We start from the raw sequence: 18,538 nt of genomic DNA, 5'->3' as shown, positions 1-18,538 counted from the left end.
GCAACCTTTCCTTGGCTACTTGGCCTAAAACGTTCCACAAAAGAATCGTTAAAGCCAAAATTGGCGAGATACAATTTTTTTCCTACAAAACGTGAAAAATCCGGAAGATTTTGCTCATAACCGGAAAAACGGAAAAAGACATAAAAATCCGTAAAACTTCCGGGAAATCCTGAAGGCTTGGCAGGTATGATCTTGACACTAATGATCCGTATCGGGATCCGCGGATCTACTTTTTTAAGGATCCGGCACATCACTAGTTGCTATCACACCACCGAAAGTTCGTTATTCCTCGCCGTTTTTAGCGGGCTCTTCGGGATCGAATCTGCCCCATCCCTGATTCAAACGAGAACGTGCGATAAACATCTGAAAGTCTCTAGTTGAAAGAACACAGCCTTTTCAACAGAGTTGGCAAAAACCCGGGTTTTTTTAAAAAAGCCCATGGACCCAGGGTTTTTTTAAATAAAACCCAAAAACCCAACTAAGGCTGGGTTTTTTAAAAGAAATGTACGGACAAAGCAAAAAAATTGTCTTGGGGTAATAGAAGCTTCAGCGTTTTCTGAAGAAAAGTATAAAAGATGACAAAACCCAAGAATGGTGAAGTTTCAGATTTTTTAGTTTCCATGATTACCAACAGTTAAGGCAAAGTTACTTCTCGAGTGATAAAATCTATTGTTCATTTGTAATTACTACATTTTGCATTTCATTTTATTGTATTTCATTTTCTTATGCAAAACTACTGTAGAACCTCAAGTAGTTTAAATCCCTTTTTACTGAATGCCAGCTTAATCACGACATTTCTTTGAATTTTATGTTGCCTGTTTTTCTATTTCTGTGTACAGAGTAAGAAATATTAAACGTTTTCATAAGATAATGAAAATACTGTACATCCTATTCTGTTTTCTGTCCGACCGTTTGTGAAACCTGTTAATTTCTAAAAAATATACCTTGTTTATTCGAGATTTGTGACGTGTTGGTTTGCAGGAAATAATTCACACGAAAGCCTTTTAGCTAGAGTAGTTTCCTCTGTACAATTTACAAATATTGAGAAAATTAGATGTGACAGGACTCAAGATAATTTGAGTTATTTATTGACCAGTTAAAGAAAAAAGTTAAATATATTTATTTAAAATATTTGAAGCATTTTTTTAATGTTGTTAAGAGTTAAGAAATACTATTAAAGTTCAAAATTCATTTTTTATGTCCATTGTCTGTGGTGCAGAACAAATAAAAAAGAAGTTTAAATTGTAAAAGTATTTAAATTAATTAATTTTTTAAAAAACTTCTCGGAAAATTTAAAAAAAACCCAAAAGTGGGCTAAATAATGGGTTTTTTTAAATGGGTTTTTTCAAAAAAACCCATTGGGTCCAATCCAGCCAACCCTGGCCCCATCCTTAATTCAAACGAGAACGTGCGATAAACATCTGAAACAGTCTCTAGTTGAAAGAACGCAGCCTTTTCAAACACACAAACAAGAACACAGAGAGAAACTCACGTTCCACCGATAATGCAGCTCAATTCCAGCTGATGGCCCCTCAATGCCACGATGTTAGGGGGAGAGATGTACTGCTTCACAGGCTGATGACTCGATTGGCCAGAACCTGAAAAAAAAGGAAAGAAAATGACTCCACATCTATATATATATATAAAAATGAATGTTTGTCTGTATGTCATCCATGAACTCAAAAACTACCCGGCAGATTCGGCTGAAACTTTCACCGTTTGTTATTTTTGGTACTGGGAATGTTTATAGACCAGTTCGATGGTTCCTTTTTTATTCCAATTTAAGTCACAATCCATTGGATAAATACGAATAAAATGATCGGCTGCAGAAATGAATTCGCGTGAAAGATCTCATTGATAAGAAGCCATTTTTCTTGAGTTTGGACAAATAAATTCTTTCTTTACTGTTTTATGGCTTTTCATGCAACGGGGGGATTGAAAACTTGATATTTTTAGCGATGGATTGATCTCGCAAACTGCGTGAGTACAAAATTTGAGTAGAGTCACTGGATACCTGGACCGATTATTATGAAAATTGCTATATATATGTATTTTTCCACGGAGAAGATGCTCATTGAAGCCACTCGCCACCAGGTGGCACTGCAGAGTAGCCACTTCTGCCCCGTTCAACCAATTGTCATGAAAATCAGTATAATGATGTATTTTTTTGTTGGCGTAGCAACGCACGTCGGGTACAGCTAGTTAGGAATAAAAACTTAAATAATTACGCCAACGTGAACATCCGAGGTATCATTTTCAATTAATTTAATTTAACCCCTTCCCTCTTGCTCCCGTGCTGGGGTGTGCAATATTAACACGACGAAACTATTAAAACCAATTCATTTAATTTGCTAAGAATACATTTTATTTCTCTCTTTATACACACTAGATGGCAGCACCAGTTCATTTCAAATGTAATTGCAGATTTTAAATGTAACTGCAGAGATGAATAAAGGAAATTTGGTACTAACTTATTAGATTGTGACTATGGCCTCTGTATCTCAAACTTTGAAATTTACCACAATAAATATCTTTTATTATTATCCACAATAAAATTCTTTTTTAATGTTTAAAAGACGTATTTCTTAAATTTTCGCTGCTTGCTTGTTGACTTTTCATGAAGTTTTAAATTTTTTTAAAATTTCAATCTAAAAAATATTGAAAATGCAAAATTGAATGCACATGTTGTTCATACACTTATTTTTATATCATTTTCTTAAATAAAAAAAATAGACACTTTTATGATTACATAAAAAGTAGTCGAAAACTTTGTACTGCATAGTGAATAAAATATGACAATGTATATAAAGTACAAATTGAGAATGGGAAAAGGTTAAAAAACCAGCAAACAGCTGTTTCGGCACTCTAAAATATTTTAGTATAATAATATATAATATTTGTATTTTAGAGTGCAGAAACAGCTGTTTGCTGGTTTTTCAACCTTTTTCCATTCTCAATTTGTACTTTATATACGTTGTCATATTTTATTCACTTTTATGATTGTTTTCTTGAAAATTATCTGATTGTTAAGGGGTTAAATGTATCCAAATATAAAAAAAATATTTATTAGATTGAAATGTTTCTCGTTGCCATCAGCATATTTTAAAAACATGCATAAAATATACAAGAGGATTTTTTTTAAAGAAGAAATAGGACATATTTTAAAATTACTTTTAAAAATGAATCCTTCGAGTCTCGGCCAAGACAGCGAATTTGGAGCGAGAGATTGCCGATAAGGGAATAGAAAAACCACATAAAATTAGAAAACAAGACATAGTAAACAGAATTTGCATTAAAAAAAAAAAAAGACCAAGGAAAATAGTTTTATATCACCTTGGCGTTTTTATAGGAGATTAAATTTACAATAGAATTCCAACTTCTTTGGAAGCGAAGAAAATAAGTGTTCTGCAACTGGTGAAAAATAAGTAGTTTTCTGTAATTGTATTTTCTCCTTTTTTTTTTTATTCATAATTCTTCAAAAAAAAAAAATATCCATCTATTATCTCTTACAATATTTATAGCTTGTAAAAATGAAGATGTTTTAAAGAAAGAGAGATTTCCATTGTTGAAAGAATCGTTTATGTTGTAGTTTGAAGGAAAAACAGGATTTTTTTACTTTGGTATCAAGATGAAGGATTTGCATACACACAGACAAAGTACATTTTTCACCACTGAATAATTTTCAATCCACTAAAAACTATGCAAATGCCCAAAATTTAAAAATTTATTAACCGTCATAGCCAGATCTAAATCCTATTTTTAGGTGAGTGGTATTGTTGTTTGCCCTTGTTGACCAGCAGTGCTAAACCAGATCCATAATATCGTACACCCTTAAAAAATCCAACACTGTTAAAGGATTGTCTGTTAAATCCTGTTTCGAGAGCATCTGAGAATGTGTACTGGTGAAGACTGCTCAGAAGAACAGCCAGAGCAAACTTCAAAGCTACTGGATCCCTTGGACCAACAAGTTGCATTGATCCCTGTTCCATAAGGAAAAATCAGGGGCAATACCAGGATATTTTTCTCACTGCCTATTTTTGTGAAAGTACTGTATCAATAATTTATTTTTCAAAAAGTTTCTTTTATTAGCATTGTGTTTGGGATCTTTCAAAGGCACATTCTACTTTTTGTTAAGAAAATTAGAGCAATTTAAATAGTAATTAGAAAGGTTCAAATGTCATTTACTATTATTTCTAATTTTTTTTTTGGGGGGGGAGGGCCAAGAGGTAGGGAAATTACCATTTTATCTAAGCTCAATAGGCTTTGTACTGTGTACAATTCAGAAAATTATCATCCCCCAAAACTGATGCTACGTTGCGTAAATGTAATTTGGCGAAAAACAGCTAAAAAGGAGTTTAATACTATGAAAAAGTTGTTACCTAAGCGGTTGTTCATATAAATCATCTTAGCGTTTCATTTTATGAGTAAACTGTGTTTCAAACAGAAAAACAAGTTTTCTATTTTAGAATACAGACTTTTGTGAAATTTACGATTTTTTAATATTGTTTCTAGACTGTGCCGATTTTCAAAGTTAGTTTTGTGAAGCTGCTGATTTTATAACTCGATTTTTGTGAAAGTACCGATTTTAAAATAAGATTTTTGTGAAGGTACCGAAAAACGGTAGTAAAATCAGCCTGTATTGGGCCCTGAAAATAGTTTAAGTACTTTTTTCCCTTAAAGAATAAGAATGGTTATTACATCTGCACGCACGAAATGCCAGTAAAATTTACAGTTAAATAAAAATAATGTTAAACATTATTCATCTCCCCTTTAAACAGAGGCTGGCAGAATGCTTCGAATGCCGAAATTTCAATTTCCGTGAAGAATACAAAAAGATTGTGCATTTCAGCACCTAGATGCTGAATACAGAACAGAGAAACACTCGAAAATCAATAGCTGGTGGCTGAAAGTTTGTTGAGAAAAAAAATAATTCAAAAGCTAGAAATTAAAAAAGGAGCAAAAAGTGTTCAACTAAAGATTTCTCTGCGCCACCTGTTTCTTTTTTTCTTGTTTTCTGTCTCATTAAATTTATTCATAAAAAATCCTCTTCCCACAACAGCTTGCCACAAAATAGGCTGTCATTTCACTCAGACACACTATGAAAGATGGGGGGAGGGGGGGGAGAAATAGGTAAAATAAAAAGTTCTGCAAGAAAGAGGAAACTCAAAAAAGGGAGAAATCGAGGAAATACCGAGGAAGAAGCTCGTACCTGAAATCCATAGCGCATTCAAATAACAAACCAACATGGCACTAGGCTGTTGGCTGGGTGCTCAGATGATTGGAAACAGCCCAATCAGGTAAGAGAAACGTTCACAAACAGAATCGGCAAACTAACTAGTAATTCAAGAAATGGGCAAACCCTCCTAAGTTAATATATGCGCAATAAGGTGAAAGTGCCAAAGGTAACTAGAAAGGTCCAGATATAGAGTACCTCTTTTTTGTTGGTGAAAAGATATGGCTGTCGTTATAGATCAGGCTGGTGCTGCTATACAGCCTGACCCAGAAAAAAAAATCAATGAAAGCCTATCTACAGTTTGAACTTCTCAAGTGTAAATTTTAAAAAGTACAGTTTGAACTTCTCAAGTGTAAATTTTAAGAAGTCCACTGATCTCCTTTTGATTCTCACTGCCTCCAAAATTGTCTATTGACAAAACAAAGGACACTTTGAATGGGTTTGCAGGTCCCTTTATCTGGTCTCAAATAAGGATTTTGTTTCAATGAATTCCACAGCTGGAGAACCAACACATTAAATCTTCAGAGTCGGGAGTCATAACAAAACGAAGGACAATTGCCTCCTGGAGGGTCGAATTTCCGATAGCGGCCGATTTTCCGTATTCATCGCCCCGCAGCGATCGGAACAAAGATAAATCGGGCGGAGCAATGTCGGGAGAGGCGACGCATCCCGATTCATTCATTTTCTCCAATCTCGCTCTCGAGCGGCGCGGTCTCGAACTGTTGAGATTTTAATATGTTTCCGATGTTTTCTCATGCAAATGCGGGGGGACGAATCGGCAATGACGTTTTCTTGACGATTCGTCAGTGTGACGTCACACACACGTTTTGCTGCAGCGCTATCATTTTCTTCCCTTATAAAAGTTTGTGTCTTTAGTTATAATGGCGAGTTGACCATTTAAGTAACATGTTTGTGCATGAAGTTCATATTGAACATGATTTTAACATTTGAATTTACAAATAAAAAATAGACTAATAATAAGAGTAGACCGAGCTTTCCCAGACTTGCTGTTGAAAAAATTGGTTCATGGATACGTCATGTGACTGGTGGAAGGCTTGGCAAAAACTTTGGCAGCATGGTTGCTAGATGGCAGGATTATCTATGGTTTGGCACTCGACATGTATTTTAAGACGTAATGTGTTTTCATTATAATTTTTTTCCAGGTGCAGAGATTGAACTGTTTTTCTTTTAGTTATGCATTATTTTGACATTAGTAATAAGTTTTTGCTCACAGTTTTAAGTAACTTTTAATTCATTCGGAACTGCTACGTCAGCGTTGCCATAAACGTAATGGCATAAACGTTTTGCGTTGAGGCAAAAATGTACTCATCGGTATCTTAAATTGAAATGGTAGGTAAAAATCTTGCCGTTTGACGGCTCTTTTTGGGCGCTTGCATCTTTAATTGCTTAGAGAGTTTTTGAAATTGACTAAAGAAATGCACAATACTGTCTAAACGAAAAACTCACTATATTAACAAAATATTTTCAACTTAGAGTAACAAATTTACAAATCGGACTCCATAAAAGATCATTCTTCCGTGTTCCATCAATTTTATTTATTTTATTTCTCGCGGATTATTGATCGTCTGCTACGATCAACGCCCTCTGTTGCTAGGATATCCACCAGTCACATGGTTTGGTTTATGAGCAGCAAAAGGGTTGCCATAGCTCGGTCTATTCTTATTATTAATCTATGAATAAAACTAAATGTTTTTAAATTTCTGCCCTCTTTCATTTTTCCACTGCGTAAATCTCTACACGAACGATCACGTCCCAGAAACACGGCTCTCGAGCCGATGATCGCCGGAACGGACTCTCCCGACATCGCCCCACCGGACTTCTCCCTGTCGGAGAGAGAGACTCACCTCCCGAGTGGTCGACCTTGAGGATGATCTTGTTCCCGAACTTGTACTCGTTGCGTGACTTGGAGGTGGCGCTGCAGGCGTACATGGCCTCGTCAAGGTCGTCCTCCACAGTCACATTGGAGAAGTGGAGGTCACCTTCGGGGTCCACGGTGATACGAGAGCTGCAACACAGAAACACATTTTACGAGAGTCTCGGCACTTTTCAGTTTCGTCAATGCGCTTCAGTCATTTCTAAGGCCCCTAGATATCGGCCATTCAACCGTCACGTGTGGGACAAAAATACGCTTAAATTTCATTAACATTTCGTCGTACAGTAGAAGACCGTTATAACGCCGACCTATATAACGCAATTCTCTATAAACCACACTACTTTTCAGAAGTAAACAATAGGTTTTGTAATTAAAAAACTCTCTCTGTTTTGTCTTGAAAACATAAAAATTGTTAGGCAAATTAAATTTGGAAAGTTTTTCATCTTTCCATCTTATTTCAAAGCTTTTAAATTGAAAATGAGTACTCATATTAAACAGAAAATACCAGATGGCTCTTAAATATGCTGCTGTTATGCAAACCATGAAGCTAGCAGAAGGGCAGGATTTTGATTGTGAAACATATTTATTTGTGAACAGCTCATTGTAATATTGGTGCTTTAATACTCATCGCAGATAAAACTCATACTGCAGTGCTAATGTATAGATATATTCTGAATATTAGTTTCAAAATTTGTGAAATGATCTATATAACGCAAAAACCTGTATAACGCAAAAGCTCTGGTCCCAAGGTGCGAGTTATAACGGTCTTCTTCTGTATCTCTAAATATTTTAATGAAACAGGGTTAAGCAAATTTTTTAATCTTTACATTGGATACAAAGATACTCCTGACGCAATTATATTTTTATTGAACAATTTTCTTATTTAAAATAAAAATGTTTTACATGCGTAAGGTGCGGGACATCCAAAGTCAACCTCTGTTAACTTGCTCATGAATAAGCTAATCTTTTTGCTCTATTAATACAGCAATGACGAAACAAATTGCAGATTTTGAAAGCTATGGTTCCAACGTAAAGGAAACATATCTCACCGCCAGCTCGGTCAATTCCAGCCGAGGGCTGCAGTTTCGTGCTTAATAGCGCTCATCGGCCCGGCATAGGAAAGTGACTGAGCTGGAGATGGAAAACCTCTTAAGGAAGCCAAGAGTGCCAAACAAACTGGTAGCTAATACAGAATTAGCACTGACCGCGGTAACTCACTGAATATACCTTGCCTTGCGTTCAATCTTCGAGTTGAACCGAACCATTGCTTCGGTCGCTCGCCTGGTCTGCTAATTCTGCATTAGCTACCAGTTTGTTTGGCACTCTTGGCTTCCTTAAGAGGTTTTCCATCTCCGGCTCAGTCACTTTCCTATGCCGGGCCGATGAGTGCTAATAAGCACGAAACTGCAGCCCTCGGCTGGAATTGACCGAGCTGGCGGTGTATTTCACGTATTTCTGCTTTAGCCCTGGCTATAGGGCGGTAACTTACTGAATATATCTCATTAGTTTAAAAACAATTATTAAAACCATTGAAAAAAATATGTTTATGCCCATTCCATTGAAAATGGTCATTTTGTCCCGCACGTGACAGTTCCTATATTTCATAAAAAGGAAATAATTTTTGAAGAAAGTTTTTGCTTAAGAAGTCACACACATGCGCTTGTGATTTCTTAGGCAACAACATTTCGTTCATCGTCCCTTTAAATTATTATTTTTTATGAAATGTACATAAAGCGTCACATGCGGGACAAAATGACCATTTTCCGTGGAATGGCCCATATACGAACCGAAGCATCAGCTTGAGATCGGCCGTTTTGAATCAGAGCTTGTGTTTGAGCGGTTGTCTTTTTTGGCGAGTAATTGCGTTTGGTGATTTCTCACTGCGAGCGATTATGAGCGGCACCTGAATTGTTTATTAAATAAAGTCTTGTTTCGGGGGAATTTGGCGAAACCCGAAACTTTGCTCTGGTAACCCTAGCTCTGCAGCAATGAAAAATCCGATCCAAAATGGCTAAACTGGAAAATTGCCTGGTTTTAAAAAATGTACAAAAGGACAATAATTTGGAAATAATCCAATTGAGAATTACATCAAAACAGATAATTGAGACATAATTATGTTTTGGATCTTTGAAAAAGAATTTAAATAATGCTCAAAAAAGCTAAGAAATAGTTAACGTCAAATGTGTTCAAATGTAGAGAATTCGATTGAATGTGAACAGGGTTGGTCGTTTTGGCGGCAAAAAGGTATTTTTGACGGGACAGTGGAAAAAACCATGGCAAAAATGGAAAAACTCTGACAAAAATGGAAAAAATGACAAAAAGCCAGTTATCAATAAAGTTGATGCGTCGGCCTGTATATTTAGCTGCTCTAGTTATTTCCACGCACTAATCATGGTCCCCCCCCCCCGATTCTCCATTTATTTACAAATAATAGAGCACCGTAGAACCTCGTTTATCCAGATCAAATTTATAGAGCTTTAAAAAAAGCTTTATGTTTACCCAAAAAACAATTTTAAATAGTGAAAGCTGAACTATAAGTATGGCAAACACACAAAATTGCCTTTCATTTTATTCCAAATAGATCACAAAATAAATGAAAGCAATCCAACAAACATCAGGGCGTACTTGGAGCCAACATCGGGATGGCTGAATTATACGTGACTTAGCTGCATTGCCCGGCATTGCACGGTCTATCTCAAAAAATAAAGGTGTCGAAGGGCGCACGTTCAGCAATCGAGCAAAAAAAAAGTGTTAAAATTTCCCGTCAAATGTACGAAAAAGAGCCATGTTTCGACTCGAAATTTAAACTTAGAGACTTCTTTGAATTATCTTCAAAATTCCAAAACTTCAGTCATCTTTAAATATTAACCAGCATCAGGCTTGATTTTTCCACCTCGACAGCAGCAGTGTTAATCAGGGTTCATAATTTTTTGATTTTTTTAAAAAAAATCAAAAAAATCAGATTTTTTTTTATTTAAATCATATTTTTTGGATTTTTTCAAAATGTTCAAAAATTTGTAGATATTAATTACTTTACATTTATAAACATAATATATTTCATACAATAAATGAATCTACTCAACTTACTTTTAAAATTAAGATAAGTTCTCTAACTATTCAATAATATTTTAAGATTTATAAACACGTTATAATGCTTCGATAAGATGTGATTTTGTTTTAGGCTTTGCTCAAAGATAAGGGTTCCATTATCATGTACATGTTTGGCGTAAAATAGTACGTTGAACAATTACTTTTCTGAACTACATTAGTCATGGTGTATGAGAAAAACTCCAAATTTTTATTTAGTTCTAAACTGTCATTTTGGAGTGAAAGCAATAGAGTGAAAATCTTATACACACAGAAATAGCGATCTATGTAGTTTTGCTTGTTTAAGTTAAGATAGTAAAATGCAGCGTAGTTACATTTTGAGCAATACATTCTACAGATTGAAAATTAATTTATAAAAGTAAAATCCACTGATTTTAATTAATGATTTTGTAAAAAAAATCACTTAATTCAAATCAATTGATTTAAATCAATGATTTTTTTAAAAAAAATCACTTGATTTAAATAATGATTTCAATCATGATTTAAATCAAGCTGATATAAATCAATGACTCCTTGTGTTAATGAATTAAGTTCTGAAATTTTCAAAATTAATTTATAAAAGTAAAATCAACTGATTTCAATTAATGATTTTGTAAAAAAAATCACTTAATTCAAATCAATTGATTTAAATCAATGATTTTTTTTTTTTAAACCACTTGATTTAAATCATGATCTTAATCACGATTTAAATCAAGCTGATTTAAATCAATGACTCCTTGTGTTAATGTATTAAGTTCTGAAATTTTCAAAATTAATTTATAAAAGTAAAATCAACTGATTTTAATCAACGATTTTGTTAAAAAAAATCACTTACTTCAAATCAATTGATTTAAATCAATGATTAAAAAAAAAATCATTTGATTTAAATAATGATTTTAATCATGATTTAAATCAAGCTGATTCAAATCAATGACTCCTGGTGTTAATGTATTAAGTTCTGAAATTTTCAAAATTAATTTATAAAAGTAAAATCAACTGATTTTAATCAATGATTTTGTTAAAAAAATCACTTACTTCAAATCAATTGATTTAAATCAATGATTAAAAAAAAAATCATTTGATTTAAATCATGATTTTAATCACGATTTAAATCAAGCTGATTTAAAGCAATGACTCCTGGTGTTAATGTATTAAGTTCTGAAATTTTCAAAATTAATTTATAAAAGTAAAATCAACTGATTTTAATCAATGATTTTGTTAAAAAAAATCACTTAATTCAAATCAATTGATTTAAATCAATGATTTTTTTTTCAAAAAATCATTTGATTTAAATCATGATTTTAATCACGATTTAAATCAAGCTGATTTAAATCAATGACTCCTTGTGTTAATGTATTAAGTTCTGAAATTTTCGAAATTAATTTATAAAAGTAAAATCAACTGATTTTAATTAATGACTTTGTTAAAAAAAATCACTTAATTCAAATCAATTGATTTAAATCAATGATTAAAAAAAAAATCATTTGATTTAAATAATGATTTCAATCACGATTTAAATCAAGCTGATATAAATCAATGACTCCTTGTGTTAATGTATTAAGTTCTGAAATTTTCAAAATTAATTTATAAAAGTAAAATCAACTGATTTTAATCAATGATTTTGTTAAAAAAAATCACTTAATTCAAATCAATTGATTTAAATCAATGATTTTTTTTTTCAAGAAATCACTTGATTTAAATCATGATCTTAATCACGATTTAAATCAAGCTGATTCATATCAATGACTCCTTGTGTTAATGTATTAAGTTCTGAAATTTTCAAAATTAATTTATAAAAGTAAAATCAACTGATTTTAATCAATGATTTTGTTAAAAAAATCACTTAATTCAAATCAATTGATTTAAATCAATGATTTTTTTTTCAAAAAATCACTTGATTTAAATAATGATTTCAATCACGATTTAAATCAAGCTGATTTAAATCAATGACTCCTTGTGTTAATGTATTAAGTTCTGAAATTTTCAAAATTAATTTATAAAAGTAAAATTAACTGATTTTAATTAATGATTTTGTAAAAAAATCACTTACTTCAAATCAATTGATTTAAATCAATGATTTTTTTTTTCAAAAAACCACTTGATTTAAAATCATGATTTTAATCACGATTTAAATCAAGCTGATTTAAATCAACGACTCCTGGTGCTAATGTACCAAGTTCAGAAATTTTCAAAAAAATATTTTAAAACTTAAAGTATACGTAATTCTCAGTTCTAGCACCCAATATTGTACTTTTAAGTCTCCTTTGACGGAGAATACAGCCAAATAAAGAGGGGGTCCTACCTGTTGATGGTGCGCAGGGATCCTGTGTAGGACTGTATCATCCAGAAGATGGTCGGCCTGGGGTATCCCGTGGGGGGGTTGCAGTTGAGGGAGAGGGGGTCCCCCTCGCTCACCACTTTCTCTTTGGCCTCCACATCCAAGAAAGAGCTCAACTCTGTGACAAAAAAATATAAAAAAACTATCATGAGAGATTGACACACAAAACGAACCTGGCAAAAACTGGAAAATTGCCTGGTTTTAAAAAATGTACAAAAGGACAATAATTTGGAAATAACCCAATTGAGAATTACATCAAAACAGATAATTGAGACATAATTATGTTTTTGATCTTTAAAAAAAATTTAAATAATGCTCAAAAAAGCTAAGAAATAGTTAACGTCAAAAGACATAAAATGTGTTCAAATACAGAGAATTCGGTTGAATGTGAACGGGGTTGGTCGTTTTGCCGGCAAAAAGGTATTTTTGTTCGGACAGTGGAAAAACCATGGCAAAAACGGAAAAATTCTATCAAAAATGGAAAAAATGGCAAAAACCCCATGGGGTCATTTCCAAAATTTTAAAAGTATTTTTTTCTAAGAGAGCATGCTTAAAAACATAGGATCTGACCCTTTTTTTAAATAATCTGTGTAAGTTTAATATTTTTAAAAACTTACTGAAATCTGTGCGCTTTCATTGTTTACGCTTCTGTCGTATGACATCACAAATGATGAAATGCCATTCCGTGTTGCCATTCACAGAGCAAAATATTTAATTCGTATCTTTACTCACGTGTATTGGCAACGATAGGGTTGATAGCAAGCGTAGAGCGCAATTTTAATTCGCTTGTTGATTAACAAGCTGTGGAACTGTGGTAGAAAGATGCGCCAAAACGCATCATTTGTGATGTCATTAAAGAAGACGCCTTGTTTTCAAAATCAACATTTTAAAAAAATTATAAAAAAATAACTGTTGGGAAAATGAAAGTATTTTCTGAGTCCATGTTATCTTTTTCACTCATTCTATCAGTTTCAGTGACTAAAAGAAGTACTTTTGATTGAAGGAAACCACCCCATTATCAATAAAGTTGCATTAAGTTATGTTAATTATTGAATAGCAATGATATAAATATATAACACTCAATAAATATTTTCCTTATCAATTTTATTATTAAATAGAAAAAAATGCATTAAAATAGTAATAGCAACAGTTTTAAACCTCCACTATGACATATTGCAGCATATAAACTATTTTTTTTTACTATTTAAAAAGTGTCTTTGAAATTAGTAAATTTATTAAAAATTGAAAGTGTTTAGGCTGTTTTTATTTTTTCATTGGCGAAAACTGGCAAAAACCTATTTTTGCTGGGTCTTATCTAGTTTTGTCAGAGAGTAGTTGAATAATATAAGAAAGCATTAACTTTTTTATCTCTAAAGAAATAGTGCAGTTTTCTCTTTCACTAAGAAAATGGACAGATTTGAGCAGGGGGGGGGGACGTATATCTATAGTTCAATATGTGCATTAAAATCAGGGTACATACTCTATTTGGATAGAAAAATTCCATGACTTTTCCAAGACTTTTGACTTCATAAAAATGTTCAGGACCTTGTTGCACAAAGAGAACAGTACTATTTTATATCAAACTCGCCAATTTTTGGAAATAAGCATTATCAAAACTTCTACATCAATGCCACTACCTCATCGGAGCACTTACTTGTAATTGAAAAAAAAAAAAAAAAAAACATTGTTTACCTAAGAACTATTTTCAGGGGTAGGAGCGATCGACTTGTAATATATAGGACATTTTCACAAAAAATATAGGACAAATATAGGACATGTTTTATGAATGATTTTGATGTGAAAAAATAAACAATACATAGTTTATTTTTTCTAATTATTTTTGCACCAATTATTATCAATGATTTCAATGAATCATACTGCATATAGTTTTAAAAACCCAAATAAAAATGATACTTAGAATGAGTTTCCCGTTCCTGAAAGAATAATGTAATAAGAAAATAAGTTTACTTGCATACAAAAAATATTTTTAAACAAATTTAAACAATCTGAAATCTATTTACATTTAATACAACTATTTACAATCATTGATTATTTATATTTTAGAAAAGCTTTTGCCTAACATTTTTCTGCATTTCATCTTTTGCCAAGTACATCAAATCCCCATTCATCAAAAATTTTAACATTAATATCTTTTTTTTTTTTTTTTTTTTTTGCATAATTACTTACATTTAAATATTTTAAATAATATTTTAAATAGATTTTTTTTTTTTTTTTTTTTTTTTTGTATTAATAAAAAAAAAATCTGGCTGAATCTTGGGGCTTGAATCTTGGCTGAATCTTCACCACATTTTGTTGTTAGTGAAGATTCATTAACAAAGTGCTTTATCAAAAGTTTGGAGAGCTTGTCATAAAATATAGATAACTGAAGCTTTCTCTCAAAATAATTTTTGAATTTTGTCAAAAATATTCTACACTTACAACAAAATTTAAACAGACATTTACCGGCAGACATTTAAAAAAAAAATGATACTAATGTATCTTGTTTTTAAGCAGTCTTGAATTATCTTTTGTCAACTTGTGAGATAAAGTGTTAATCAAGTAACCTAAAGGCTTTTCAATAGTCATTTTCTATAGATCTTTATAACAAACTAAGGGAACATAGGAAATATAGGACAATTGGCAAAAATATAGGAAATACAGGAGACTTTTGATGCTTTTTTTTTTTTTTTTTTTGAAAATATAGAAAATATAGGATATATAGGACTACTTCTACCCCTGTATTCTTCTTTGTCTTTATCATATTAATCTAAGTAAAGTGAAAATACAGTGAATGGAATGGAATGATGCTTAAATGTTTAATATTTTTTCTATAAATGGGCAGAATGATAATGAATAGGAAAAAGGTTGAATGAGTCATTACTAAGATTCAATAAATTTGCTTCAAAAAATGCCTTTTGGTGCCAAGAGTTCATTTAATCATCCACATAACTTGACAGTATTTTGGTTCTTTAAAGTAAAACAACATTTGAAAATAGCAAAATAAAAAAAAAAACATTCAGTAGTGAATAAATCTTCTAATTCAAATGTACTTGTTTACTATTTTGCATATTTTCAAGTGCATATAAATTAATAGGTTCAGTAGTTTCAGAAAATAGTGCACCTGACATTGAATGTAGCAGTGGGTCACATGGATTAGTTTTGTGGGCCGTTTGTTAGACATTGCTGTTTTAAAGTATAGAATTCCTCTCTTTCTCTATTCTATGACCTGATTAAAGATCTTTGTTTTCTAAAACCTTTAAATAATTATGATAAACTCTGGTAAATTTAATAATAAAGTTTTTAAGAGTGCTGGAAACGAACTCGGATGCAACTGAATTGCGTTTTTTGAGTAGGCGTGACAAAGTGTAGAATGTACAAGTTCCCTACTACAGAATATAAAATAAAAGTGTTGAAAATAATGGTAAATTCAAAATGAGTGATGTCCAAGCAGTAAAATCACATTGCAAAATTAGACGGGCGGCTGCTACAGAAGTTGATGCAATGAGATTTCCTTGACCTGTTCGAACCCTGTAAAATTAACTCTACATATTAGCAAAAGTAGCTCATGCAACAGAAGAAGAAAAAGCCATTTATCAACTACGACTAAGAAGTTATCCCTTTGGATTCGCAATCAAGTGCAGTATCCAAAGATTTCTGCACCCTAGTTACAGCTCTGCAAATGCAGCTGCAATAGAAAAATATTTCTCAAATTTTTCTTTTGTAGAATCAAAAATCCAAAACAGTATGTCCGTTACTACCCTTATGAAACTACTTTAGTCTAAGGCCATGCTGAAACAACAAATAGCTTTTCAAAGATGTTAGGAACTGATCAGGGTTCGAAAATATCATATTTTTGAAAATTTCGAAAATATCCAACATTTTGATATATATCACATATTTTGATGTACATCCGATACTTTCAATTAGCACAATCTAAAGTCTTCAAAATAGTAAATGCATCCGCAAATCACTCTTTATTTTTTTTATTGTTTTTACAATATGTAGACTTAAAATTATGGTTTCTTTCATTATTTAAAGATGTAAAATTTCTTTTACATTTATATCAATTTTAAATGGAATTGATTTAGCATTAGCTGTTTTACTCCTTTTTCTTTTGTTAGCTACTTTTACAGTTATATGATTTAGAAATAAATAATATGCATTTATCTGTGAACAGCCGTAAGACATTTTCTTATTTTCTGAGCAATGTTTAATTAGGCACTTTTAATACGAATTAAAATTGTTATATTATTAATAATTTTATGAATATAAAATACAAGTAAACAAGGAATATAATATGACTTTGTTGTATTAATGATCTATTAATACATCATAAAAATATAGTTTTCAACTTTTTAGTTATTTTTAATAACAAATTAACAATATTACTATGATTAATATAATTTTTGTATTGAAAATACCATAGTTGAAAAAAAGTAAATATTGAAAATATCAAAATATCATGATATTTTCCAAATAAATATTGGCTATATGTTGTGATATATATCATGATATATATCGGCAAACCCTGGGACTGATATTTCAGTGACGTTTTATTTAAGGAAATAATTTATACGTACGAACGATCTCAAATACAAATCTGAGTTTAGGAATCCTATTGCATCCGCTTCTGTAACAGCCACCTCTCTTATTTTTTAAGGTGATTTTAGTGCTGGGACCCCTAATTTTGAATACACCCTTACTTTCAGAACTTCTAAACGTTATATTATGTAGCAGTGGGCTTATAGCATGTTCTTGATTTTGCCAGGCCCACTCAAAAAGTGCAATTTAATTGCATCCGAGCTTATTTCAACCATTCGTAATTATCAAAGTTAATCTTAATTTGTTGAAGAAAATAAAGACTCTAGCCAGGCGATATAACAAAAAAAATAGGGGAATTCTAATAGTCAAACAGTGGTGCCAACATGGAGATTGCAAAATTGATACATGTGGCCAGCTGTAATATCTGGTTTAGAAAAGTGAATTTGCTGACAAACATGGCTTTACTTCTATGAACAAAAATACTGTCAAGTTACATGAATGATTTTTTTTTTCAAAAAAAAGAAGAACACGAGGAGCTCTCACCCGACTTCCTGAGGAACACCGAGTTGGAGACCGAAGTCCCGAACCTGTTCTGGGCGAAGCACTGGTACAGTCCCTCGTCTATGTCCTCCGGCCTGGAGAAGACCAGGGTTCCCCTCCTGGGCTGCTGGCTGATGCGCTTGTCATAGGCCACGTACTCAAAGTCCAGGCCATTCTTCATCCAGCGGTACCTGGTGATCGAAACAAGAACCAAACACTGAGCATGGACAGATACAAAGCTGTGGGAACATTTTCAATAAGTTACCCAGGGGCAGTCTTGCATAACATAGACGAACGCGCGAACGGCGTTCGCTGAAAATTTTTGGCTTCGCAGAAAATTTTTTTCAAACTGATAACGTTCATTTAAAAAAAAAAAAAAAAAAAGATTTTTTTTTTTTTTTTTTGAAGGGAATTTTTAAGAAAATCCCAGAATTTATTTCTGTTAAAGCCTTTCTCCAAAAGCCTTTTAAAGCAGTTGTGTAAAAAAAAATAATGGTTTTGGCAGTTTTCTTCAGTTGGTGAAAAATAAGCAATGTTATTGTAAAAAAAAAAAAAAAATTAAATGATTTAAAGCACTTTTTTTTTTGTCTCTTTCATATTTGAATATAAATTTAATTTTTAATTCAAGGGTGAGTTAGGCAAAATTATTATTTGCAGAAAATTTTCCGGTTAGGATTTATGTTCGCAGAAAGCTTTTCGTTTTATCTAAGTCTGCCCAGGGGTGATTGTGAGTTCATCAAAAAATACCTGAAAGTTTCAAAGTGAGCACGGGGGGGGGGGGGTAATCTTTGGCCCCTACTACTTAAGTGCACCTATGCCATAGTATTAAATAGTCCAATAGTCAGAGTCAAAATAGTGTGTGTACATTTGGTTAAAATTTTAATGGGTTACAAAGTTATTTTTG

At 32.2% G+C, this 18,538-nt stretch overlaps 1 protein-coding gene across 1 annotated transcript in view; it reads right to left on the bottom strand.

Moving 5' to 3' along the window:
• Positions 1 to 18,538, bottom strand: part of LOC129232651 (neuroglian-like) — a 99,452-nt gene that overhangs the window by 66,039 nt on the left and 14,875 nt on the right. The window contains exons 3-6 of the mRNA XM_054866783.1: positions 17,638 to 17,825; positions 12,517 to 12,670; positions 7,099 to 7,259; positions 1,493 to 1,598 (exon numbers count right to left, since the gene is read on the bottom strand). Of these exons, the coding sequence (XP_054722758.1) occupies positions 1,493 to 1,598; positions 7,099 to 7,259; positions 12,517 to 12,670; positions 17,638 to 17,825 (609 nt within the window). The remainder of the gene's footprint in view (positions 1 to 1,492; positions 1,599 to 7,098; positions 7,260 to 12,516; positions 12,671 to 17,637; positions 17,826 to 18,538) is intronic.

The sequence above is a fragment of the Uloborus diversus genome, unplaced genomic scaffold, assembly GCF_026930045.1.
Source record: "Uloborus diversus isolate 005 unplaced genomic scaffold, Udiv.v.3.1 scaffold_13, whole genome shotgun sequence".
Lineage (NCBI taxonomy): Eukaryota > Metazoa > Arthropoda > Arachnida > Araneae > Uloboridae > Uloborus > Uloborus diversus.
The sequence above is the reverse complement of the archived record's forward strand: the minus strand, read 5'-3'. Positions and strand labels throughout refer to the sequence as shown.